At 38.4% G+C, this 26,872-nt stretch overlaps 1 protein-coding gene across 1 annotated transcript; it reads right to left on the bottom strand.

The window, feature by feature from the left end:
* Positions 1-13,877: 13,877 nt before the first annotated feature.
* Positions 13,878-24,698, bottom strand: AIMP1 (Aminoacyl tRNA synthase complex-interacting multifunctional protein 1). The gene is made up of 7 exons (XM_051210850.1): positions 24,651-24,698; positions 24,338-24,441; positions 20,162-20,333; positions 20,008-20,124; positions 18,620-18,816; positions 17,362-17,608; positions 13,878-16,462 (listed from the first exon to the last, which is right to left on the bottom strand). The coding sequence occupies exons 3-7, from the start codon at positions 20,331-20,333 to the stop codon at positions 16,290-16,292; spliced, it is 906 nt and encodes a 301-aa protein (XP_051073211.1). The 5' UTR covers positions 24,338-24,441; positions 24,651-24,698; the 3' UTR covers positions 13,878-16,289.
* Positions 24,699-26,872: the final 2,174 nt, after the last annotated feature.

Here is a 26,872-nt window from a genome sequence, read left to right as displayed (position 1 = left end):
GGGAAGGTCAGTGCTGTGTTTAAGGTTCATGATTATGAGACTTCCATTGTGAACTTTGATTATTTTCCCAGATTTTCGAGTACGTTAAGGCTGAGGAACTTGTTGTTTGGTGGTTGAAGGCCGTTTCAGATTCTTGTGCTCATCTCCAACCGACTGGACAGGCTTAGGAGTAGACTGTACAGCCAGATAATCAGTGAAACTTGCCACATTACCTGGGATGTTCAGATTCTTAGACGGTGACACCCGGTCTTTATTAACTTTGTTGACGTAATTCCAATCACCTTCAGGGTTTTTGGGGATGACCGTTGCGTTCAGGGATCCCGTGCTGGGAGATTCAAGTTTGCTGAGGGAGTATAGTACCTTTGATGGTATGATGGTGCTGAGCTTCAACATGTCCTTACTAGTATCATTACGTGCTCCGTTGATACTAGCGTTGTTGAGGTCCCTCTTTTTTTCTTCATCACGCGTCTTTGTTCGTTTACCTGCTTTAGGATTGCCTTTTTTCAGGTTTGTTGACGACTTCTTCCGCAAACATTTCAAGAGAATGATGTTGTTCAGCAAACCCTCAGCATTCATGTTGCACGTGCCACATACACACACATAATCCGAATTACTAATTATGTCGTAGGCAGTTACTGTAAGATCTGTGCATGCCTCGTCGAACCAAAATTTGCATTTGTCATTCTGCATGCCAGAGTTAGCAGCAAAACGGCATACGGGTTGCTAGCATGAATTCCTCACGACTATGGAGATGTAAGTTGTTTAATTGATTCTAGCAAAAGTCTACGACCGTAAAACAAAAAAAAACAGTGCACAAAAACGGATAAAGTGGATAAAAGCGGGGTGTTTTAGAAGAAACTGAGTACTGTTTTGATCATAATGTTAAAGTTACCAGAACGCAGAATATGCACACTTATTCCTCGATTTTTGGGAATTTTTGTCAAAAATAATTGGTTTTGAATTAAGTATGTAGTTTGCCTTTTTACACTTACTTATGTGACAGTTTCAACGTTGATATAATCTACATTCCAATTTAACTAAGATTTGAGATCATTCATACCCGAATGTTTGTTTGAGTTACCACGTTGGTTTTCTGATTTTAATACATTCATCACTCAAGTCTGAAGCGAAATTTAATAAATCAACCGAAGATTCCCTTCAAGAACGGTGAAAATTTAAATTTAAATTTCGATTCTCACAGGTTTTGTCCGTGTATAAACTAGATATCCAATCACTTTAATATTTTTATCTTTCAAAACCTAAACTTTGTGCAGCTTCCACAATTTTCACATACTCAGTCATTTGACCCATTGATTAACATGCACAGTAATAACATTATCGCCAGTGATTACACTATGAATACAAGGATCACTGGTGGTATTTACACTGACTTTAGTAGAATAACCAAAGTGTTTTCAGAAACAGTCTTCAGTCAGAAGACAAGTTCTGTTCCTTTGATAATAAGAAAACTTTCTACTAACATCTACCTATCAGCTCCTTCTGATTATGTCCTTCCTGAGCCTTCATTGCCACCTAACAAAAAAGCCATTTTGAATACTTTGGGTGAACCAACTCTTTCATCTCTGGGTTTGAGTAGCTATTGGCCTTCGGGTTGGTATCAATGCTTGTTGGAGACTCTACATGTGCACCTAGATTTACCATGGTGGGGCGCTATTGCGGCTTGTAAGTTGCAATTTGTAGTTTTTATCTTTTGAGTAAGTAGTACGTTTATAATCATCTATTTAACATAACAAATCTACATAGAGTTGTGATCAAAGCACGGTTATATTTAGCATGTTTGCAAACGATTTATTTTGGATTAGGTTGAATGTTCCCCAAATTTTCTACCTTATGGCAGACTACACGACCATAAGGGACTATCATAAATACCACTTGACCACAAGGTCAGTGAAACCTAGCTGCGTATGACTTATAGTGTGTAGTATAATTCAGGAGACAATCCTACATAGTGTACATTAGGCGATATTCGCACCCCGAAAATAAGCAATCCCATTGCAAGAGAGCCACAAGATTGTTTCTACAACTCAGGAGAGTAGGTATGGTATTGAAAATTTCTGTAAAATATTGATGTACTTGCTCTTGCGTGAGATCGATAGATGTATATAACACCCAAGTTTAAAGCAAGGTCTGTGCCATCCAATTTCCTAACGGTGAAGAACCTATCAACCTGGGGAGCAAGGAACTCTGATGCTAAGTTCAATTAAAACAGGGATCTACAAACGCAGAACACTCCTCAACTCCAGTGCCAGCTGATGGCCTGTGAAATGCTACCTAAATCTCTATATAGTATTTTAAAAAATCCAATCTCTCAGAAAAGTCACCAAAATGTAACAGTATTCATCATGTAATCCTGGAACGGCTAGCGAAAGCCATCAGATCACCGGCGCATGACTAATTCGCACACTCACTGAAGACCCTCGAACTTCTAAATGCATAGAAACAAGTCACTCTCTCTAGTTTTTAAAGGATACAAATAAGATCAGCAACAGTACTCTGTAGTGAGTAACTTTGCAGCTACAGACTAAAGCATGTGCAAGAAAATGAATTTTTTGCTGTGTTTAAACTTACTATGACAATATAGTGCAACTTCATGGTGTATCTAACTAATTTTAGTCACATTTGTGCATGTTGGAAATATATACGACGTTGTCACGTTAAATTGGTGTATCACGGGTCGAACTAGTGGTTGCACCTACGTCAATGAATCTGTGACATTATAACAAAATTTTTGTTAAAAAATATATTCTCAACCACTTCTACCATTTTTAAGTTACTTGTTTTACACTTTAGTTTAAAACAAATAATAAGGGCTACAGCTTAACATTATCAACGTGAGAGTTGTAATTCTAAAATTCTGTTTGGTATTCTATCATCAATGAAATAACTTCTGGATCAATTTGTGAATATGATGCTATTTTGATTCATTAAGTTAACGAGTCTCTTCACGGATGATAATCGCTCGCACACTTTCTGGCAATTCGATTTTCCTCATAAACTTTGACCTCTGGTTGGTTGTCATGTATTTTAGTTCAATAAGTTAGTAGATGTCTGAAAGTCATATTCTGCCACCATAACAAAAACTTTTATAACAATTTCGTTTGGGTTACATGTTTTACCACGAATATTAGGCTACCTGCAGTTCAGTATATTCCTCTCTTAGCCGTCGAAGTTTCATGCGTTGAGTATAATTAATTGTTGTCAGTTCCAAAGAAAACTGGTCATATTGGAGTAGCCCAACTGTTTTCCTTCCTAATCCCGTAACATTGTAGTCTGCACTGAACCCCCAAAACAAGACACAACAATTGGTGACGAGCGTTGGACCAGAAGTTTTGCTGATAATCTTGAACACTTACTGGAACAACAGTTGAAAGCGATTTATATATTACCAGATACACGAATTACTACAAAATCAACACCATTAACTTTAATATTTCGATCTATGCTCAATAAGTACATCAATAATTTTACCGAGACCCAGCGCACCAGATTTTTACAAATATTGCAACATTGCGTTACTTCAAATTACACGTGACGGAACTTCTGCGGATACCATCACTTCACGTAGTCAGCTGATTGGTGACCAGCCCTCGTTTTTAATTCTTGTTATTGATGCATGAAGCTGGTAATAGACGAAGAGGACGATTCTCCAACGCATGTTGGAACAATTAATGATGAGTGTGAGTAGTTAAAATTAAAAACTCTTTCTAAGTACTGTAGAATTATGGTCTGCAATTAGATAACGCCTCAGAAATAACCATCCTTTCCAGAAAAGCATGGACTAAAATGGAGAAACCCAGTCAGTCGTCAGTTTTTTTGAGCACAATAGGTGATAAACTGATGCTTATTGAAGTTCTGTCATGCTCAGTAATACACAAAGATACGGCTAAAATTGGAATATATTATATATCAGACGATAACTTATATTTATTAGGTTTAGACTGGTTTTACTGTTTTAAACTTCAAGGTATTTCATTGCGAAACGTATATAAAAATTCGATCTTGCATCTAAATTGGCATGCCTGATGTAACAGACTGTTAATTGAGAATGAATTATAATTATATAGTTATTATTATTATTATTTACAAACATATTATAGGTACATAAGTGTTGTGAAGAAACCATTTCGGGTTTCTTTAAAAATGCAATAATACACAAGTTTCAATAATGTTAGCATTATATTTGCCATATTTGAAAAAAGAGAGTAATAATAATAGAATAATAATAATAAATCAGGTTCTGTGTAACTGAGAAGAATATTGAATTGAGTTTAAAGAAGGAAAAGAAGAAAATAAGGGTATAGAAATAAAGGAGACGTGAAACATGCAAATAGTTTAATAGGCGAGTTTGTGAACACAGAACAAGAATAAACGACTATGTATATATTGTCAAATCAGTAACAAAAATAAAATAGAAAATAATTAAGAGTGATGTTATGAAAGTATCAGTTAATTCACAAGGGTAACGATATATTAATATGTATGAGTCATATATGCATAGTGAAGATAAAACGGGTCTGAGAATTTAATTTAAGTGTAATACAAGTTATTTTCTTAATTACAAACTTCGTAATCTTAAGAATAATATTTATTTAGAAGAAAAAAATAGAGAGCAAAGAAGTGGACACCTAGTGAAAAGGTTCAAACATGATAATAATAGTAATTGTGTAATGAATATCGACCTCTAAAGTAAACCAGCAATTTAAAAATTAAAATAAATCCTTTAGTGCACTCGGATAAATACATATAGATTTATGTAATAGTACACAGAGTGAAACCGGATATTAGTATAAACATTTGTGCAATAATAATTAAGAATAATGCCATGAAAGTCACAATTAATTTCAAGGGACAATCATAAATAAAATATGTTTAGAAGGCTAAGAAGAGATAAAAAGAATATCTAATGTGTCGGGGGACCAATAATTATATTGATAACAGTAATAATTATAAATAAAAACATAAGCAGGCTTCATATATTAAGATGAATAGAAATGAAATAAAATAAGCGTGAAAAGTTTCAACGGTTACATTTTGCTCTTCAGTCAATTAGGTGTATGACGGACCTTGTTTGTATAAATCATTATTAAATACGTTGTTATGCAATAAGTGACACAATCCACGTTCGGAAAGAAAATCATCAAGGAGACTTCTGAACCGGGTTGTAGTTTCACTGCAACGGAGGTTCACTGGCAGTCTGTTCCATATGGTTGAGTAGCGAATAACGAGGAAATTCCGGCGTAAGTTTGTGTGGGTTCTTGGAATCGCTAGAATATTTTCCTTATTGCGTAGATTGTGGGATGATATCGTAGAGTATGAAGGGGTGAATACCGAAGAGTAGGAAATACCGTTAATAAGTCAGTAGATAAAGGCAAGGTCTAATTTAATACGTCTGATCCAGAGAGGTTCTAATTTGAGTTGTTTCCATCTTTGGTGATAGTTCTTATTGCCGAAATACCCCAGAACAGCCTTGGTGAACCTTTTTTGAACACCTTTAATTTTAATCAGGTCATTTTGCCTGCAATTACTGTAAACTAAAATACCATATTCAAGAATGGGTAAGATACATTTTCTGTATAATAGTAATCTCGATTCGATATTATTGAAGTTTATCATTATGAATCGGATAAGCTTTCTAGCTTTGGATACTTGTAATGCATTGTGCTCAGAAAAGTTCAGACTGTTGCTATATCTTAAACCCAAGTCACAAACAGTGTTAAGAGGCTTGAGTGTATGTCTGTGTATAGTCGTATTTAAGGCAGCGGCCAACGTGAATAAATCCACTTTTGTCAACATTAAGTGGCAAATTTCACAAAACAGTTCATTCGTATAACTTGTTTATTTCTTCTTGGATTACCGCTGAAATATAGCTTTCTTTGGTGGGAGAAGAGAAGGAATAAACTATTTTTAGGTCATCGGCAAAAAGGAAAGGTTTACCATACTGAAAGAATAAACACGCGTCATTGATAAAAAGGAGAAAGAGTAATGGACCAACCACACTTCCTTGTATAACCCCACTGGTTACATTCACAGGTTGAGAGTAGCAAGATCCAAAGTGAATGATTTGGCTACGTCCTTCTAAAAAAGTTTTGAGCCAAGATAAAAGGGGATTCTGTATGCCAAATGAAGAGGGTTTTAGAAGAAGTTTGTGTGAGACACTGTCGAAAGTTACTAAAATCGAAGCAAACGATTATCACTGACTGACCAACATCTCTTCTCTGGGTAATTTGACCGAAAAATTCCTGGTGCGACGTGAAACACGAGCGTTTAGTCATAAGCCTGTATTGGGATAAGCTAACCATTCTAGCCGAAAGTAAAAATGATAATAGCTGTTTGTGGATGATATTTTCCATGGTTCTTGAGAGCACAGGTGTTAAATTAACTGGCCTACGGTTAACAATATCAATATGTGACCCTGTTTTGAATCTAGGGGTGATAGGAGATGTTTTCATACAGATGAATAGGCCCCATATTCCATAGATAGGTTGAAAAGTAAGTTTCATAGGCGATATACTCATAGTTGCAACATCGCCAAAAGAATTATGTGACCGACATAAATTCTCGCTGAACCATATAGCGAAACATGGTTTTAAGTTACTACAAGAAAAATGTTGATTATATCTAAGATCTGTGAAGTACCCTGGATTTATATTTGACATCTCTGGACGACGTCCTGACTTTGAAAATACGTGTTCTACACGACCTACCAACTCCATGCTCACTCCTTCGGCTTATCAGTTATTAACCCTCAGTTTAGAAATCCTTGCATGAAAAGCGAACGCCACATAATCATCTACTTCAAAGGAATACTAAACGGAAATGGATAAAACAATGTCAAACAGCGTTTGAAGAATTGAAATCGATACTTAGATTCCATCTTCTAACAACTTATTACTATCCTAAGATGCCATTAATAGTTGCAGCAGATGTATTTGCATGTGGTACAGGGGCAGTAACTTCACACAAACTTCCAAATGGAATACAAAGGCGATAATGCTCGCATTCAGATCACTAACGTCTATAGAGAAACGCTATGGCCAAAACGAAAAACAACCTTTGGCGATTGTTTTGTGTATGTCCTTTTCATAAAATACTGTATGGCAGACACTTCAGATCGTTGGCTGACCATAAACCCTGTTACTGTGATTTCTACTATAAATTACACAAACAACGGTTTCATGGATGTAGTGAAAATCTTTAACATGAAGGCTTGCCAAGCAACAGATGCCACAAGAAGAGACTCGGCGCTTCAACGGGCGACTTATTACCTTCAAAGTAAACGGCCATCATCTTTAGATGAAAAATTAAGACGCCTACTTCAACGGTAGCAATCTCTATGCACCATTGAAGAATGCCCTAAGTTTGTAGAACGTGTGGTGGAACCACGGAAATTACAATAGATGGTACTTAAACAATTTCATTCTGGACATCCGGGAATGGCCTGAATGAGATCAGTTACAAGCATTTACGTGCACTGGCCGAAGATGGACGCTTAGATAGAATACATAGTAAACGAGTGTGAATAGTAAAGCATGCATCAAAAAATCCAGTGAAGTTCGAACCAGCCAATTGGTCAAACGCAGAACTGTATAGGAAATCGTCCATAGATTTACACTCATATACATGAGTACACACAACAACAGAACACCACAACACAATTCACCGACTGAAGCTCTAATAAGACAGAGGCTAAGGACAATAAATGATACAATGAAACCAACTAAGAAGAAAGAACGGAAAGGGGATTTCTTAAATGAGACCGAAACATCTATAACTCTCCGTGATCACAGACGTTGAGAAAAGCTTGAGCAAGGGGAGAAAAGTAGAAGGTCAGAGAGGATAAGTCATTTTCAAAGTGGCAGTAGGAGGAGATAGATGAATACGTCACAACAATCAGATACGTAGAAGATTCAAAAAAGACTCATCGGAGGAGAACAGAACAGCCTTGGATATCGTCCTGGATGTTTTTGAAATTCCAGGGGAAATACCAACAACGATACAAGGTGGAACTAAAGCAGCATCAAACCAGTCACAGAAAGTTTATTACCGTGACGAAAAAAACGATAACAAACAAGGACCGTTGAATTCTGAAGCAGTTAAAAATATAGTAGTCAAAAATTAAAGTATCATGGTAATATAAAACAGACACACATGGTGTGACTTTCCTTCATCAATTACCTAAAATACAGAATAGGGATATCAGCTTAATAAGTGCATCCAGTTACACTTTATTATGAATTTTGGAAGAATAAGTGAACGTGGCATATGAGGGATGGTTACACTGTGACGATTAATGTCATCAAAATCGTGGCAAAAGAGTAAAGCTGTACAACCTTCATTAGTGATGGGCCACAAGAGGAATGCGGTAACCACTTTTTAGGTAGACCTGAGGAAAAAGTCTTACACAATAGAATTTATAGAGGGCAGGTGTATGGACGTCGCACGGTTTAATTTGAGGAGGTTCTAAGAAGCTCAGAAAGAGCCGAAGAATTCCACTCAACCATCTCTCGGAGGAATATTTCAGAGCCCTCACATTGGACAAATTCTAAAAACCCCTATATACGGGTTGGATGACCATAATGATAATTTCGTTTTTACCAAAATCTATAAATATCCAAGTATTTTATACCACATTTGACACTCTTTGGAATAGCACCCTTTTCACTTGTTTTCTGTCTTCTCATTTGCGGCTTTGAGGGTTCTAACGTTCGAGTGCACAAGTAGTACGCGGTAAGGCAAGAATCTAAGCTTTAGATATAACAGAATACTTGCTCTTTAATATTCACAGTTTAAAGCTCATTGTTGGCGATGCCATTCAATATGGTTGTCCTGAATTATTTTCGGATTTTCCTTAACGGGTTGCATATGAGAAAAATACAACCCCCAGTACACTGTAGATTCACGGTGGCTAAACAAGCTGCTTAGCGATACATCGAAGAACTCTACTATTTTGGTCTACTGAACCAGGGTATTTCACATTATGTGACCGATTCGAAAGCAAGTAATTATTTCTTTGAAGAACTCATTACTTGCTAGGATTACCAGGCATAACAATGTAGATATTGTGAATGGTCAACCTGGGTTCTTCACACAATCTGTCAAGGGAATTCAGTAACGATTGTGATTTATTCACTAACACGTTTCCCTGCAGTACTGCAGGTATATTAAAGTCCTCTGTAGTGAGCCGCAAGTGTACTTGAATCGCCATGACAGATAAACTTTGCAAATATATTATGAAGTTATTATTCCCATTTTATATACACTTCCTAAGATAGGGTGACATCACTTCTTAAGACTCGTCGCACATAGAATAGTGTAATATATCAGGCCTACGCTTTGATTAGTGCTTTGTCACCACTCACTAGAATGTTATTGAGAATGATATGGAGTTTATGAACGCAAGTAAAGCGGCAACTTGGACGCCTTGAGTTGTGCATTCCCATTACAAACGCATGTACAAAATCGCACTGTCGAAGCTGCATTGGAGGAGCCATAGGTAGGTGATTATTCCGCAAATTGTGACAACCGTTTGTAAAATTTCAGATGACGAAATTGTCAGAGATCGTTTGCGTTGATCTTTGGAAGTCAAGAAAGCTCGATTTGTGAACATGTTGACACCCGAACTGGGCATGACATATACCTTACGCGGAACTTATAGCAAAATTAATATGAGCAATCACGGATTCTACAGCACAATTCTCAGTTAACACTACAGTCTTATTTTTCATTAGATGTTCTGTGTTGACGAATCCAAAGTGCAAATTGTCCAAAAGCCAAATAACACAAGAGATAAATGTTGCGAGCTAGGCATTCTTGCATAATAAAGTATTTATGCGTGGATGGCGATCCAAAGGAGTGGTGAGCCAAACGCAATTAGGATCTGTTATTAGATATATTGAAGATGCCACAGGTATTCGGAGTTTGTCAACACCTTTACTATCAACACCTTTATAATCGAAGCGCGTTAATCCAATGTGTTAGGACAAAAAACTGGCGAGAAAAATGAAAAACATATATAAATGAGTTTCGTAAACATGTGATAAAGTGAAAACGATTTCCGCCTAATGAATCTTTTTGTTCTTCTGGTGAGAGAAGTATATAAACATAAGCATGATAGCAACAAAATTGATTTGTTTATTTTGGGAAAAAATATAAATATATGTATATGTGGACCTATTAAAAATGTCCGTTCTTGTTTTTTCGACACAATAGTAGAAAATTGAGATGAAACAAAATGTAATCATTCAAGTATTCCTAAAACATTTTCTTTCTTCCAAAATGCATTGTACTGGGCCGGCTTTCAGATACCACTAGCGTTTTTTCATGACTGTTCATTACAGGGTGGAGTATCGTAACTGTGTGGCCTTCGACGGTCGATTGTACCTCAAGAGAGTCAACACTATTAAGATACCCGTCTAAGTATTCGGCTTTAAAACGATGGATGCTGATGCTATTGTGAATTCCACTTTTGACGTCGATATAGTACTTAGATCACTGCTGAAGAACTTCGAAGGGTCCGCTGTATGCCGTTTCGAGAAGTCGTCGAAGTGAGTCGCGATGTACAAAGGCGAGTGTACTATGTTTTAGGGTAAACTGGGCAAAACCATCAGTTCATCGCGGTCGAGTGGGAACAAGTTTAACTGAGCGAATTTTTTAAGCCTGCTTGTGTAAAGATTGGCAAAGAAGGGTCGCATTCCAACAATTGAAGAACATGTGGAACTCAAAACAACTTTCAACCAATATCAAACTGAGAATCTTCAATACGAACGTCAAGGAAAATCTGTAACAGCTCAGGTTGGTTGGTTAAGAGTTGACCCCAAACAACCAAGCATATGCTAAAACAGTATTGTTCAAGTATTCATTCACTTCCTTATTTTTTATAAGCGTTATATTCCCTATTATCGTATATTGAATGTTGAGAGCCTTTGTTTGTCTGAACAGATAATCCCACGCTCCACTGTGACTGCGCGAAGATCGAAATAAAGACCTATTCACTACTTCTCTGGTTTCTTCTATCAATAGCACGAGGGTCACCTTAAGGCACCAAAGATCTACTGTATGGAGCTTAAACTTGGAGAACTACAATAACCATCATCAAGAAGGTACAAGTATTTATAAATAGCAGGCCAGTAAAATCGTTCTGCCATGAGCTTGATGGTTTCATGAACACATAAATGAGAAAGTTTGTGCAACGTATTGAAGATGTAACCTCACTAACGTTTCGGAACGACTGGACGATGCCTACCTGCAGGTGTATCACATAATAAGGTTTCCTTACAGGTTACCATCTGTTTAATACGCATTTTTTAGGTTGTCGAAAATAATTCGTGCAGAAGATCAGTGTCTTCTTTTGAAAGCTGAGCGAGTTTAAGACGTTGGGTTCTTTGGAAACTGTTAGATGAAGTTATACGGGACGAGGCGTCTGCATATACTTTGAGCAGTGTAATCGGCCTACTGGAAGAAACGTAGTATATTCGTGGTGACATACGTCTAGTGTAATCCGAATGTTGATAATGAGTTTGACTCGTGTAGAAAGGGAAATTTTTCAAAATTTTCAGCTGAAAAGTGTTATAATAAGAAGTATTTGAATTATTATACTACTTAGGAATTCCCGAAGTAGTACAATTTACACCAAATGGAACTAGATGAGCACAAACGAACGTGATGTATTTGGTATTCAAAATCAGGCAGCCATCAAGTACAAAAGAATCATTAGTTCATACAAACACCACAAAAAGCCAGGAAATATGTATTGTAAGTGAGGAGTTGCAAAACAGACTAGGCGTGTTCACACTGATCTTCGGTTTGTTGTTAGTGTTTAATTTTTCAAATCATACATGCCCACTAGTCATTGGATGATGAAAAAGGATTTGAAGTTGTTTGACAGAAAAGTAGTATAACCAAAAAACAAGAAAGTTGCTAGACTTCACGGTAAGCAAGCCATCTCGGTAACTTCTAAAATGCTTGAGAAGATGGGTCCCATGGCGAACATGAGAAATTTTCATGGTCTTTGATAAAGTGTCAAATAATTATAATGCTAATTTTCATCCCAAAAAAAACTTATTTCACTATTATTGGGAAGAAGTCTATGGTTATGGAGTTTTGCCTAGCTAAAATATTATTTGTAACCTGATATGCTGAAAGCTCTGCTCATAATAAGTGGAACTAAAAGAGGACCGATGCTAGAAATAATCTGAAATCTAGTTAACTAAACATGGATATATGAGGTGTGTATGATAACTCATGTTATTCCACATATCCACACTCCTCCTGTGTAGACAAAATCGAGAACAGAACTGAATTAGAAAAATATCTTGAAATTTCGGGAGGGTAAATAGTGTTAAATAATCTATATATTTACTCTTATTTAAAGAAATCATTTGTTGACCGCTAATACGGCCATTACCAATGAATGCTAGATAACGAGCTTCATTGTAACAGCTAGTGCAAGTAGCCTGAACATGCCACATATAACAGTAAGACGAAGACGTCCCTGTGAATGTAATTCATTGCATGAGAGATTCGCCAAGTACAGACTCACACTAGGTAACCTTATTTAAATATCCAGATTATGACTGGCGTTTATAAAAGAAAGAGGAATTTTATGGCGTTGACAGTATGAGATCAGAATGACTGTGTAAGTCATTCCAGATTTTTACAGACTGCATATACGGCATCATAAGTATCGGTAGCTTTCGCCTCTTATGTTGAATATTTTAATAGTTGTATAGATCCTTGCATAGAATTAAGTACTTAAATTCGAGAAACTAAGCTATCGTCGAATTAGATTTGTAGCCGATTCTCAATAGTGTAGTTTTATTTTCCTTTTTTACGAATGATGCATCTGAACTAATAATTTTGGCGTATCATCTCATGGCACATCACTTCAAATCTAAATTTATCATTCATTACACGAAATGGTAGTAGATTGTATCTTCAATACACTGAGTCACCGACAGTAGTGGAATGAAGATTCAATTGATTGCAAGATAATCCAACCTCTCTGAAATGACGCTTCATGACTTACGGTCTCAGAGGAGTTCACAAACTTAGATGACTTGTATTGTATATAGTACAGCTAGTTATGTCGAGTGTATGGAACTTTCTAATTACGAAACCTTTAAAATACGATGGTGAGAATTTGTGGAAGTTGACACGAAAGCGAAAGGGTAGATTCGGGAAAGATGTTTTTGTACTCTAGTCACAAAGAATAAACTGCTCCACAAACTCAGGGATTTCCTATGATGCTGTCCAAAGAAGCTAATGGATCCAGGAATATCAAACTAATCTTCAAAACTTTTGGGGACGTTAGATCCTCAGAACGCACTTGGAAAAGGTCCTAACTTTTGTAATTTTATTCCGAAGATTGAAATTTCTTTGTTTTCGCGTCAAAAGCGCTCTTTTGACCTTCATGTCGTATTTCCAACTTGGGGGATCCTAGACGCTATTGGTCCTTTGTGCCTTTTAGTATGCTATATTGTAACTCTCTCCAGGGACGGTTTTGTGCTGTATACATACGTTTTGGTTTGTCTGTTCTTACCCCTCGTGTTTCTGCGGATTATACTTCTCCGTCCGGACTTTGACTTCTCTCTCTAGTTAGCGGGGCTGGGACGCAATGGAATAGCTAGTATATTGGTCTTTGGTCACAAGTTTTTGTTCCGTTCGCAGACTACGTGAACTCGTAAACGCTTCAAACATAGCGAAAACGAGAGGATTACAATGGATATTATCCAGTGTTATGCGCCCACCAATGATAGCGATGAAGACGATAAAGACCAGTTCTACGAGAGGCAGCAATCGATCATACAGAAGTGCCCAGGAAAGGATCTCACTTCCTGATGATAGACCTATACGCCAAAGTCGGAATGGACATAAACGGTTATGAAGATATCATGGGATGACATGGAGTGACAGGGAGAAAGAAACGAGAATGGTGACAGATTTGTAAACCTATGTGCATTCAACAAGTTGGTTGTAGGCGGCAGTACTTTCGTACACAAACACATACACAATGACACGAGTCCAATCGGATCACACTACAGGGAATAAGATCGGTCATATTCGCATCACTAAAAAATTCAGAAGATCAATGGAACACGTGAGAACCCGGAGAGGGACTGATATAGCTTTACACCACCACCTGGTGGTGGACAACTAGAGAAACATTTATTTTTCTGGGTAGCGACTTTTTAGCCAGTTAGTTTTCTACGGGATGTAATCGCTAACCCCATGCCTAACCCTCCTCCTTTGTCCGGGCTCGGAGCCGGCAATGGTCCCAGAGGGGCTCCAGGCGGAGTTAGAGAAACATTACAAAGGTTCGGTACAGCGTTCATAAGAGAAACTGGCAAACTCAACGAATTCAAGATAATTCTCAACAACAGGTTCCAAGCCTTACAGGATCTGCTGAAAGAAGAAACTACTAAGGAGGACAACCAGAAAGGGATTGAAGAAATGCTGACTTAAACGTGTCAGAATGTGCTGGTCCGCAAGAGGCATCATCATAATAAATAGACCTCCATCGAAACCCCAGACAAGACTCAAGCAAGGATGAGCAAGAAGACAGCAATCAAAAACAGTCGAACAAGAACAAAGAAAGTTAAGGCACAAGCTCAATACACAGAAGCAAAGAAGTGAAAAGCATTAGACACGACTAGCAAAAATACGTGGAAGATCTAGCAACGACAGCGGAAAAAGCTAAAAGACAACCATACGACACAACGAAGAAACTGACAGGGAAATATAGTAAACCAGAGAGACCGGTCAAGGACACTGAAGGAAGACAACCACCAAGATTGAAGAACAGATGGGTAGAATACTTCGAGGAACTTTTGAATAGACCAGCTCCATTGAATCCACTGAACATCGAAGCAGTAAATAGAGATGACACTCCACCAACGACGGAAGAAATTAGATTAGCCATCAGATAAATCAAGGGTTGGAAAGCAGTAGAACCTGAAAACATACCATCTGAAGGATCTGATGCAGACATAAAGGCGAGAATCGGCAAAGCGAGGGCCGCATTCCTAAAATTGAAGAACATATGGAACTCAAAACAACCGTCAACCAATATCAAAGTCAGAATCTTCAATATGAATGGCAAGACAGTTCTATTGAATAGACCTGAAACTTGGAGATCTACCACAAACATCATCAAAAAGGTACATGTATTTACAGACAGTTGTCCACGCAAGACAATCAATATCTGTTGGCCGAATACCATCAGCAACAGTCTATTGTGGGAGAGGCCAAACCAGCTTACAGATAAGGAGAAAATTAGGGGAAGACTCTGGAAGTGGATAGGACACACATTGATGAAATCACCAAACTGCATCATGAAGGGAAACGGAAAAGAGAAAGAACAACGAACATACCACGTCGAGAATCGAAAGCAGATATGAATAGCAACTGGAAAGGAGTGCTCAGGACAGAGTTGGAGAATGATGGTGAGCGGCCTATGCTCCTCCACTAGGGGTGACAGGCTTAAGTAAGTAACATGATATACCTATTGATAATTGTTGCTATCATAATTGCTACAATAACTAATGATACATCTCCCCTAGAAAGTGTCAACTTTTGTCGTGCGATTGTGAACTACCGATTAGGACTGAGAAGCTAAAGATAAGTAAAAAAATGATTTCTTACTTTTTGTGAGATGTTTTAACTTCACTATCGACGTCTTTCGCTAATACTTGAGACGACCGGTGTAAAACCTATTATTTTCAATTGATAACATCGGATAAATCAACGGGAAACTTAAGTGCATTCCCTAGTATGCTATCCGTCGTAACACAATACTTGTAGATTTTTAACTGTAGAGTCTACAACAAGTATTACTGAAAGCAGTTGTTCGTCAAAATGTTTTTATGAACATTCTATAGGAATTTCTAAATAACTGAAATATAGTGGAAATGTAACTGCTCTGATGATACTCAATGAGTAAATGAAGTGTAATGTAAAACTCACAAAAGCGAAAACCCTATTGAATTTCATTTGGAAATGAACTATGACACATCAATGTCTCTTCGTTAATATTACGTCGCTGAAAATGTATGCTTTAAACCAAATTGAATCAATTAAAACGTATATCACCGGATTTTAAAGCAACATTTGACAGAAGCTACTTGCTACTGAGGATCTTCCTGCAATTCTAAAGGATTTACTTATGACTCATCTTCCAGAAGTTCCGAGTAGTTGGATTATAACAAGAAAAATAATTCCCGAAAACATTATATATAATTATTAGCATATTTTAAAAAGGGTATAGTTAGCAACTAAGCTATTTGAGCGTCTTTGACCCTGAGTGATTTAATCACAGCAAGAGAAGACCCTTTTAGTGTCCATGAAACATTTTTATACATAGCGATCCCGTTTTCATTTACTCTAAGATCTGGTTTCACTTGTTCAAAAATTTTCTTTTTGGGATTAAGTTGGTCATCAGGATCGTCTGAAAAAACGGAAAAATCAACTGATTAAGCAGTCAATTAAAAATAAAATCAAGACAGTCCAGAAATTAACAGAAATGTAGTAGTTGAACATAATCAAAAAATGGGTATCCCAAAATTGAATATATCCCGTCTACGTTCATTTGAGAAATGGGTGTCACTAACTTTCCTCTCAGTCACTATAAGAAATATGAGAGTCAAGTTTTCCAAAATAGCTAAGTACTATACTCCGAAAGTCACACAGATGAAAAAAGGAATAGAATAGAACTACTTGGATTTAGGATGCCTGGATTAGGACATATATACCGAAAATAAGCGAATCATTGATTCTGATCAAATCTTTCCTCATTAAGCTTAGTCAGTTTAAAAAACAGTCCGAAAGGTTGTAAAACAACCAGTATGATGAGAATGTCATTTTTAAGACAAACCAGACTGTATGTGATTTGGTTTAGCGGAACTTCATATGTTCTGTGGTGGCCTGACTTATTTTGTTTTAAACAATTTAGATAACTCGTCCAACTAAACTAGGATATATCTACAAATGTCAATTACATACCACAAAGCACATAATTAATCAGTTAGATGTTCTAAATACACAATACAAATCAGTCTAAGGCCGCTAACGGAAGCTCATTAGATTCTAAAGAATTACCCCAGCCTAAAGAATGTGAAGTACATGTTCGTGTTAAGAAAGATATATGTACTATTTACAAATATGTGTGCTTCAATGATTAGGTGTAATTATGATAACAAAAACGCGTCAATATTAATCACTAAGTCACTGCACTCAGAATGATTTTAAGCACGATAAATAACCAAATAATGTCAAAAATATCAGCAGCTTAAGTGTGACATTTAATTTTCTTTTGAAAGACTAAGGACAACTAAAGTTATTACTTACGATTATATCCAGGAACCACAACTGAATCACCTAACTGTATATCTGGGCCCTCAACAATCAGAGGCTCTACTCCACATGTATCTGGAGAGCTTGCACACATTAGCATTGCTTCCGATTCAACACCACGCATTTTTGCTGGCTTGAGATTGCAGAGAAATATCCCGACTCGGTTTTGTAGTGACTCGATAGGTAGATATTTCACCAACCCACTGACAACAGTGCGTATTTCATTTCCACCCAAGTCAACCTGAATAAAATGGCGAAAAGCACGTTTTAGGTTATAAAATACAAAGCTTGGACAGACTAAACACTTTATATAAAATATGAATGCTGATTTAAAGAGATGAGATAGGAATTATTTATTTATTTGAACACATGAATATTGGTACAAGAGAGCCAATATATATGCGCCACACAAAACAATGAGAATTCGAAGAGAAACATTAAAAAAAACTAAGGAGCGCAAAAAGAAAAAGAGAACAATAACGAAGAGATTAGTGTAAGGTAGTGTGGTAGTAACGAGGGAACGGAAAGGCACAATCAGAAGAAATCTTTCAGGTAAGGGAGACACAACCACTTTTTATGAAGAAAGTAAAAGAAGGTTACAGCAGGATCGCCACTGGCTCCTGTTCTGAGCCATATCTGATAACGTCTCTAGCCACTGTGTAGCACCATCTCTCGGACCCCAACCAGGGAGTCGTGAAGGACCGACAGAAGCCAATCCTTTGCAGCTTTCTTTCATACCACAACATCATGCCATACACTGACCACCTCTCCGCTTTTTTCAACCAGTCCCAGAGTCGGCAAATAATGCACGACGTGGAATTCTCTGAGACGACATTCGTAGAACATGTCCAAGTCACCGAAGTCGATGTTTCAAGATGATGGTATCAATTAAACTATCGTCTCTGTGCCCGAACACACGATGCCGAACCTCTGCATTACTGACATGGTGTTGCCACTGAATGTCAGCAATCCTTCGGAGACAGCGATGATCGAACACAGAGTCGTCTAACATCCTCAACTCGGAGAGGCCAGGTTTCACAAGCATAGAGCAAGACTGCTCTCACCGATGCGTTGTAGATCCGAACATTTACAGCCAGACTAACATCACGAAGGCGCCAAAGGTGGCCCAGATTGGCATAAGCCGCTCTGGCTTTCACTATATGTGCATTGCAAATGATGAACTCTTTATGTCTATGGAAATTACTTTTCTCATTCGAAAAACAATCAATTGATGAGATAGGAAACCACATACTTTCTCTACGTATAAAGAGTCAGCATCAGGATGGCGATTTACATCTATAATTCGACCGACACGCAGATCCAGACGACCAATATCAACAGGCTTTTCAGCAGATTGTGGTTTTCCATCTGGCATTTTACGTTCGGTATTCCGATTTTTAGTTTTCACCGAGTCCGTTTGTACCTCTGTCCTCTGTTTGGGTTGCTCTGCTATAATAAACCACAAAATGAAAAGTTCTATTACTAGCTCCGGAAGAGATTTTTATGTCAGTATTATGCGGCACTAAAAAAGGTAGCCAAGCACAGAATAAAAATATTATGAAGAAAACTAACACAGAGATGCCTCATTATTAAAATACAAATAAAAAGACTAGTATTCAATAAACGATCAAGACAAACCAAAAGAACAACTAACATCGACTTCATTCGACCACGGAGTTACATCTGGCTTGTTTGAAAAATGCAATGTGAAAACAAACAAGACATAGCTTCTTAGTTCGAGACACTGACTTGTATGACCCCAGAGGCTTCTCCATGGGCATTGTGACTGGCTAACATTTATCAATCCCTTACAGGATTTTTTTATTTCACATAATAAAATACCCACCTCTACTTTATCCGCCTAGTTTCCACATCGGGAAAATAATGCGCGACAAAGAACATTTGAGAAAATGGTTTATTCCCAACACGACCGGATTCCAAAAATGGTGGAAACAATTAGTTTATCATAAAGCCCAAGAGCAAAAATAAGATCTCAACATTATTCGCACGGTGTTACAACTGCATGTAGATAAGTCCGTTAGGGGAATGAAAACGGAAAAGCAGTTTAAAAGTTCTCATTTAAGAGCCAGGTTCCATGTGCATTGAGCAAAATGGAGGCATTGTTGAACAGTAACATTCAGTTTGCAAGATTAGTTTTATTAACAACAATAATGATTTCGGTTGTTGCCAATGAAGAAATATATGTTTATGGACATAAATATTTGATAATCAGTTCGCCGAAAAGAGGTCTCATTGTTGAAAAAAATAACAATATATTCATTGAAACCTGCAGTATTAGAAAGGCTATCAGTGGCAGTGATTCAGACTTACTAAATTTATATTTACTGACAATGTCTCATTCCCAATATTTACATTCATTTTGTAGGTTGTAACCGTCTTCAAGTATCTGATCTTAATAAGCAAACAATATCCAATACTGCCCCGGTAACAGTAAACCAGCTTAGCGAAAAACGGTGACATCACGCTAAATACTATATATTACGAGGACAGTTATTAATATAATAAACCTAAATATGAATCAAGAACTAGAAATTAAACGAGCCCATTTTTCACATTCTGACATAAAGGATCATACCGTTGGAAAAAGTGGATCAATAGAGAGAAAAAACAGAAACTAACCTTCCGGCACTAATCCTTTATCGGACAAATGTCCGATTTCCAGTGAATTTCCATTCAAATTAGAACCATTGGATACAGCCTTAACAGAGGGTAAATGATGAAGTTGTTGTTGATTTACTATTTGTAAAAAGACTTATTAGTTAACTTGACTAACATCCAAGAAGTAGCTCCTGCTGAATAACTGATTCTTTTAACGACTTTATTCTGTGCAACAACTGTTTATTCTGTACTTTGAGGCATGCTTCAACATAGTTTACTGCATCTGGTGTTGCGATTGATTCCAAATGTTTCAACTTGTCAGAAATAGACTGCAATAGCTTGTTCATCTTTAAAACGAATGGAAATGTCCTCATAACAAAAAGCTTTTGTAGTAATCGGAAGTCACACAAAAAATATACTATGTAATTCTTAATACACATCTGTGAAATCAGGTGTGAGAAATAAGTCAGTCAGTCAGCTACAACGTAGGACCAGGCACATATATGCATCGGTCCAGGTTGCCGTACAGCATTAGCACAGCAAGATGAACACCGGATTCATAGGAGTGGTTAGGTCAAAGGTGGTAATATATGGGAGAAAGATTGCATATAAGGATACAGTACAGGAAGAAAGAATTAGTTAGTAGAAAGAAAGATATGAAGTGATTTTAATCTCTTAGTTTAAGGAAAGACAGTGAGTGTATACACCTACGCCATTGTGATCGATTCTGAGCCATGTCACCAAGAGTCTCCAACCATCGGTTACGAAAGTCACGCGGACCCCAACCAAGTAGTCTGCATCTACCAACATGGCTCAGACTAGAGTTTAGTGTCTTCAAGCACTGATGTCACGTTTTGGTTTGGCCACCCCTAATTCTCTTCCAACCATCTCTAACACCCGTTAGCATTGCACGACGTGGTAATCGGTGTTCAGGCATACGTAACACGTGGCCCAACCATTTCAGTCGATAAAGATTCACAATCTCATCAACTGATTTACCATCATTACCTAATAATCTGCGTCTAACCTCACTATTACCTACCCGGTGATCCCAACAGACGCCAGCAATATTTCTGAGACATCTGTGGTCAAATACTAGTAGCTTACGGGTGTCTACTACTCTTAATGGCCATGTTTCTCAGGCGTAAAGTAGGACAAAACGAACTGCCGCGCAGTATACTCGTCCTTTTATTGATAGACGGATATCTCGCCTTCGCCATAGGTGACGTAAGTTGGCAAAAGCCAAACGAGCTTTTCGAATCCGTGCTGAGATTTCGTCACACACCAACCCACTAGGGTTGATCAGACTTCCAAGATAAGTGAAGTCGTCCACGCGTTCGACTACTTCACTCCCTATCCTTAGTTTAGGTGTTGACGCAGGCCAGTCCTGAAGCAACAACTTGCATTTAGAGGGAGAGAAGCGCATTCCAAACATTCTGGCATTGTTGCTTAGTGCTACAAAAAGACTGCATTTCATCAGCGTCTTCATCAAACAGGACTATGTCATCTGCGTATTCTAAGTCGATAAGTGGATTGGGAGCAGATGAGAGTACCGTCTTTTTCCGAAATAATCTCACACTTTACTTATTAGTTCCAGTTTCTTTTATTAGTCTGTAAAGCTGTCTTGTGTTCCCTATAGTCGCCGCCTTTTCCATCTCTTTTGCTTTCATTGCCCACCACTGCTCACGGTCGTTCCTTAGACTTTTGCTTAACCTAGATCTGATTTGTTGTCGCTCTTCATTGTGTTTAGAGCCTGATGGGATGAGTTTACGAGAATCCATCAGTGCAATAGACCTTGAAGAAATCCATTGGTTCTTTGTAACCCTGTGGTTTAAATCACTGATAGATGTCACTGCTGTTTCCACAGCTGTTTGTATATCTTTCCAAGCAACATCTGGGTCGGCCTCGTTTTCAGAACTACCAAACTGTGACCTCAGTTGTTCCTGGAACCTACTTTAGGTTTTCTCGCTATTCAATTCAGTTCTAATGGGTCTTTTTACTGTGGCTTTTTTGCGTACAGTGAGGCGCAAGCAGATGCGTGCCAGTATTAGGGCATGGTCGGAGTCCAAGCAGGTACTCCAGTATGAACGACAATCTACCGACCCTCTCCAACGATGACTGATGGCAATATGGTCTATTTGAGTCCATCGTTGTTTTGGTGTATGGGGTCGCCATGTTAGACGATGTCTCTCTTTATGCTTAAAATTTGTGTTTGCTAAAAATAAACGATTGTCTGAGCATAGTTGCAGCAGATGATCACCATTATCTGTTCGCTGTGTCGGAATACTAAAATATCCACCTAAATCCCTTTCTGTTTGGTTTAAACTACCTATCTGAGCATTAAAGTCACCCCCTACGAGTACTATGTCTGAGCGTTTAGCTTTCTGAAGAAGTTCAGACAGCTTTCTCTAAAATTCATCTTTCACTTCAACTGAGCTGCAGTCGGTGGGAGCGTAGGCAGAAACGACAAAAAAGGCAACGATGTGTGTCCCTATTCTTACGAGTTCTTACGTAGCCGTTTAGCCGAACAGCACATAAACGACTGTTGACGGGGATCCACTCTAACAGTGCTTGTTCCGCCCTCATGCTTAGTGATATCCCTACTCCTGCTAGTCCACGAGAGCTGGCCATCGGGTCACCAGATACACGGAGGGTGTGTCTCGTTGGCTCTCCGTTTTGCCGAGGTGAGGTCAAGTGAATGACCACACTGGGATCCTGTATGCGTGTTTCGGAGACACAGCATACATCAATGGTACGAGACTCTAGGGTTTTAGCCATGGAAGCCTGCTGACCGATTTGACATAGGGTGCGTACGTTGAAGGCTCCAATGTGTAGTTTGGAGCGGGGTTTCAGTAGACCTGGGACAGAGTTTTGCGCACTAGAATCGTTGGCTATGGTGACACTTGAGGAGGAAGCCGAAAGAGGAAGTTTAGAGTTGAAAGTCGATGTAGGAGGAATAATAGGAATTGAAGAGGAAGGTTGATTATGAATACAGTGGTCTCGAGTGCTGTTAGAGGTATGAGGGCGGTTATCGCTTCCCGGTTGCCCACACCGAGGAAGGGTTCTTCTGGTGGTACCTGAAAAGGAAATTGGATTAGAGGTGGTCTTAGTGACCTGGAAGTGTGACCGCAGTGCCCAAGGGACAACTGCTTGAGGCCGGTCACGCACGGCCTTTTCGTGGGAGGTTTTTGACGTGTTAGCTCCATTCTTCAAAGGGCCTTACCACCGGAGACGGAAATCCGTGAGGTAAGGTGAGGTGTGACATTTTTAGAGTCGACCTTTTCTAACCCCACCCCTCCTTGTGGGAAGGCAGCATCACTGCAGATGCTGGTTGTCCGAGGGAAACACCTTACTGCTGTCACATTTCTGTACAGTCAGCAGTACGACTTCGCCTTCGGACCTTGGGTTTGTTGCTTTTAGTCTTACCGCTCCTCAACCGACCTTTCTGACGTGGTAGGACCTTGGTGAACAGTTGTTCCAGCCAGTATAGCTCGGTTGCTTCATCACGATAGGCAAGGCCGACCACCATGTCAAGGTAGCAACAACGGTCGGGAGTGAGAAACAAAGCCACTGTACATAAGATTAGTATTATTTGCATGTATATGAAACAACCGAAGTCATGGTTAAAGTTTACTACATTACATTGGCGACTCCATATATATTAAAATATTACCCAAAGGTATTATACCGAATTCGAATTAATCCGACCTAAGACCTGGCACTGTTATACAACGTTTGAACATAAGATGGCCTGTTGGGATGCAAGAACACTAAACTCAAGAAAATCATGCTGGTTTTAGATGTGACCGTCTTCGAATAAATCAAGTACATTTTGTGATGCTCTAGAGAAGAACTAACCACATTATTTCACGTTATATACAAATAGCACTGATTTAAGCCTACTACTAGAGAACGTACGGAATAATTACACAAATGCAATGGACAGCGGCACAATATACGGCATTGTCTGCAGATAAGATATTTATCGATTTCAGAAAGGGTGAGACTATAATTTGTGGACGACCTTTGAGGGACGCTATAATGACTTTGAGTGTCTACCTACTTAATAGGGGTAAGTGAGGGTTATAAAGCAGTTTGAAGAATAAGGATTATGATTTATAGTTGATGGTTGGGGTCAGGAATTAGATTTAGGGTTTTCATCACGAACTGACATCAGCTATAATACCAGGATTCCATTTAGCGAAATGGGTGAATGAATTTTGCGCCAAAACGCAAGACCCGTTATCGTAAACCTGATTGGTTCGTCCATAAATTGTAGTCTCGCCTGCAGACACTATTTTTTACAGATGATATCAAATTCATGAGTATATTGAGTAATGAGACTGGTTACCTTGCTATCTAGGCTGATTAAAGTCTGATAATAGAAAGAGTAGGCTGGTCACAGCGCAATACTCGCCCAAAAATAGCGCCAATAAGATACGGCTTCCAGAAGTCCTGAAACAAAAAGATCTAGAGGTAATAATGCGTTGTGAATTGAGAACAACTGGTCATGGTAATACAGTAGTAGGATAAGATTTTCACGCGCATTACGTCGTTATATAAATCAGGCAATCATGCAGGCAAATATTAACAATATTTAATTCGCCATACAGAAAAGAACAACAATGAGCTAATTCCTCACCAGACCGCCTGCAATAACTCACCCTCGCAACCCGATAGTATCGGACACTTTGTACGGCGCGCCAAACACCACGCAATAACAAAAAGCAAAAAAATTCATGTTCTTTTTCTTCTTCGAACAGAGTTTGGCTCGGCTCCAGAATACTATGTAGAAGACATTTTCGATATATTTTGTTAATCTTTTTCAAGTAAGCTTTCATGAGTGCTTAATCTCAAGGACGTGTCAATCGGACCCAACTTCTCTAAGTAGTACGTCCAAAGAACTCATAAACCTGTGAGAAAACCTGTGTGTCACCAGGGTATTTTACACATAGGATCAGCGAAATCGTCAGCTATGTTTACTGAACTGTTCTGACCCCAAATCATTTCTTAGTACTCTATACCTCAAAATAAAATAATCGCTTAATCTGCAGACGGACAGTGTAAACAAGTATAGCTTCCAAGTATCATTTCATACGACAGGCCACAGACTCGCGGAATTGTGAAGGTAGCTAACTTTTTCATAAACTAGGAGGTGATTCAACATTTTAAACGATGGTTGGGGGGTGAACGCATTTTTAAAATTCAGACCTCACCTCTGTACGTCATGGTGGACATATTTGCATCCAACCGAACCATTTAGCATAACCAGAAGGTCCATAGTCAACCTCGAAATAAATTCGTAAATTCCCAAATCTCCTTTTCGGTTGTAGCCAGCCAAACTGGACTAGACCAAAAATTCTAGTCAGGCCTATGTAACTGATTTCTACCGACTTCTTATTATTGTACGGCTCTTTTCACCTGTCTCTTTCTGTTACAAGGTTACTTGTGTGTGATAATCTTAACAATGCCATAAATATACGGTGCTAGAAGACATAGTTGTCTTAACTCCTTTTGAATCGAAGATCTCGAGGCTGGGCAAACCAGAAGACAAGAATGAGAGAGTTCAAATATTTACTGGAAAATGGTCAAAGCCTTTGAAAGTACTTGATCCATGCCGACTATGTGCCGTAGGAGACGTCCAGCACAGCCTACCTAAATGTAGTCTCGTGCGGATGTTTGACCAGCGGCCACTAACTAGAAGCATGTCCAGTATTTCGAAGTCTTTTAAAGACTAGTCATTTAGGTCTTGACTTGCCATTAAAACCTCCCCCGGAATCATTCACTGCATCACATGTCGTTTGTCTATACAAAAGCCATTATGTCCGTTCCGGTTACTACGTATAATGTGTTAACTAGTACACTGGTGAGGCCGACAGGTTTGTGGAGGATTGTGCAGCGTCGGTGGCTTTTAAACCTACATGGTTTATTCTAGCTTCCGACAACCTAATTTATTAACTCTTCCTAAACCACATTTTGACCTTGTCACTCATTGGCTTATTTATCCCTAATGTTTTTAAATTAGCGTATGTTTGTGCACACCCTATTCTACTCATCACAAATGTGATTAACATGTTTCACATGTTTATTGACTGTAACAGAAAGAAAACGCTGAAAATCCCGCCACATCATTTTTTTGTACAGCAATGTCATTTATCTGTTTCTTCTCCTGGTCTTGTATTTTAACCTTTTTTCAGATCTCCTTTAACGAAACTTTGTGTTTTTCAGTCTTCTTTGTCTGAGCCCTTATTGTGTGATTTTAAATATAAACTTATGTTTTGTTACCTAATTTCCTGTTGCATGTTGCCGGACGACTGACAATAAGGTCATGTTTGACTAAGCTCTAGGTCACAGCGTGGTTCAGTGTGTCACTGCAAACCTTTGACTGTCTGCTTGTAAAGGTTTTCGGAATCACTACAGATAGATAAATGACCCTATCTTGTCGGGAATATTTTTACTGATCCTCAGGTAGAGAAACTTTTGTCAGTACAGCACAGGCTGTACCGTTTGAGGTATTTTGTATTTTTGATATAATCAATTCCATTTCGTAATTCAGAGCCGTTTAAATTGAGCACAGAGTTTGCGTTTTGATATAATTTAACACGAGTAACTGAAAAACGCCTCGTTAGCTATACAGAAGAACATAGTCTGGTACAATCGAATATATTTTGGTTTATTAGTTCTGCGTTCAAACTAAGTATTGGGATTTCGGTTTTTACATTAACTTTATTCAAGTGTCCAGAGCTAATATCAACCTCAGTTATTGTATTTTCAGCTAAATGGATTGTGTGTCAAGGAAATAATGTCACCAGAACCCGATCTAGCGTGCGATTACCCTCATGTTCTATCGCAAGTAATAAGTACTGCTGGTAGGTGATAATGAACT

The sequence above is a fragment of the Schistosoma haematobium genome, chromosome 1 (assembly GCF_000699445.3).
Source record: "Schistosoma haematobium chromosome 1, whole genome shotgun sequence".
Taxonomy (NCBI): domain Eukaryota; kingdom Metazoa; phylum Platyhelminthes; class Trematoda; order Strigeidida; family Schistosomatidae; genus Schistosoma; species Schistosoma haematobium.
The sequence above is the reverse complement of the archived record's forward strand: the minus strand, read 5'-3'. Positions and strand labels throughout refer to the sequence as shown.

Coding starts and splice junctions, on each gene's coding strand:
- AIMP1 (XM_051210850.1), bottom strand. CDS start 20,333: ATGAACAAGCTATTGCAGTCTATTTCTGACAAGTTGAAACATTTGGAA. Junction 20,125..20,161: donor GCAGGAGCTACTTCTTGGAT/GTTAGTCAAGTT, acceptor TTTTACAAATAG/TAAATCAACAACAACTTCAT. Junction 17,609..18,619: donor ACTCTTTATACGTAGAGAAA/GTATGTGGTTTC, acceptor CATTTTATTCAG/GTTGACTTGGGTGGAAATGA.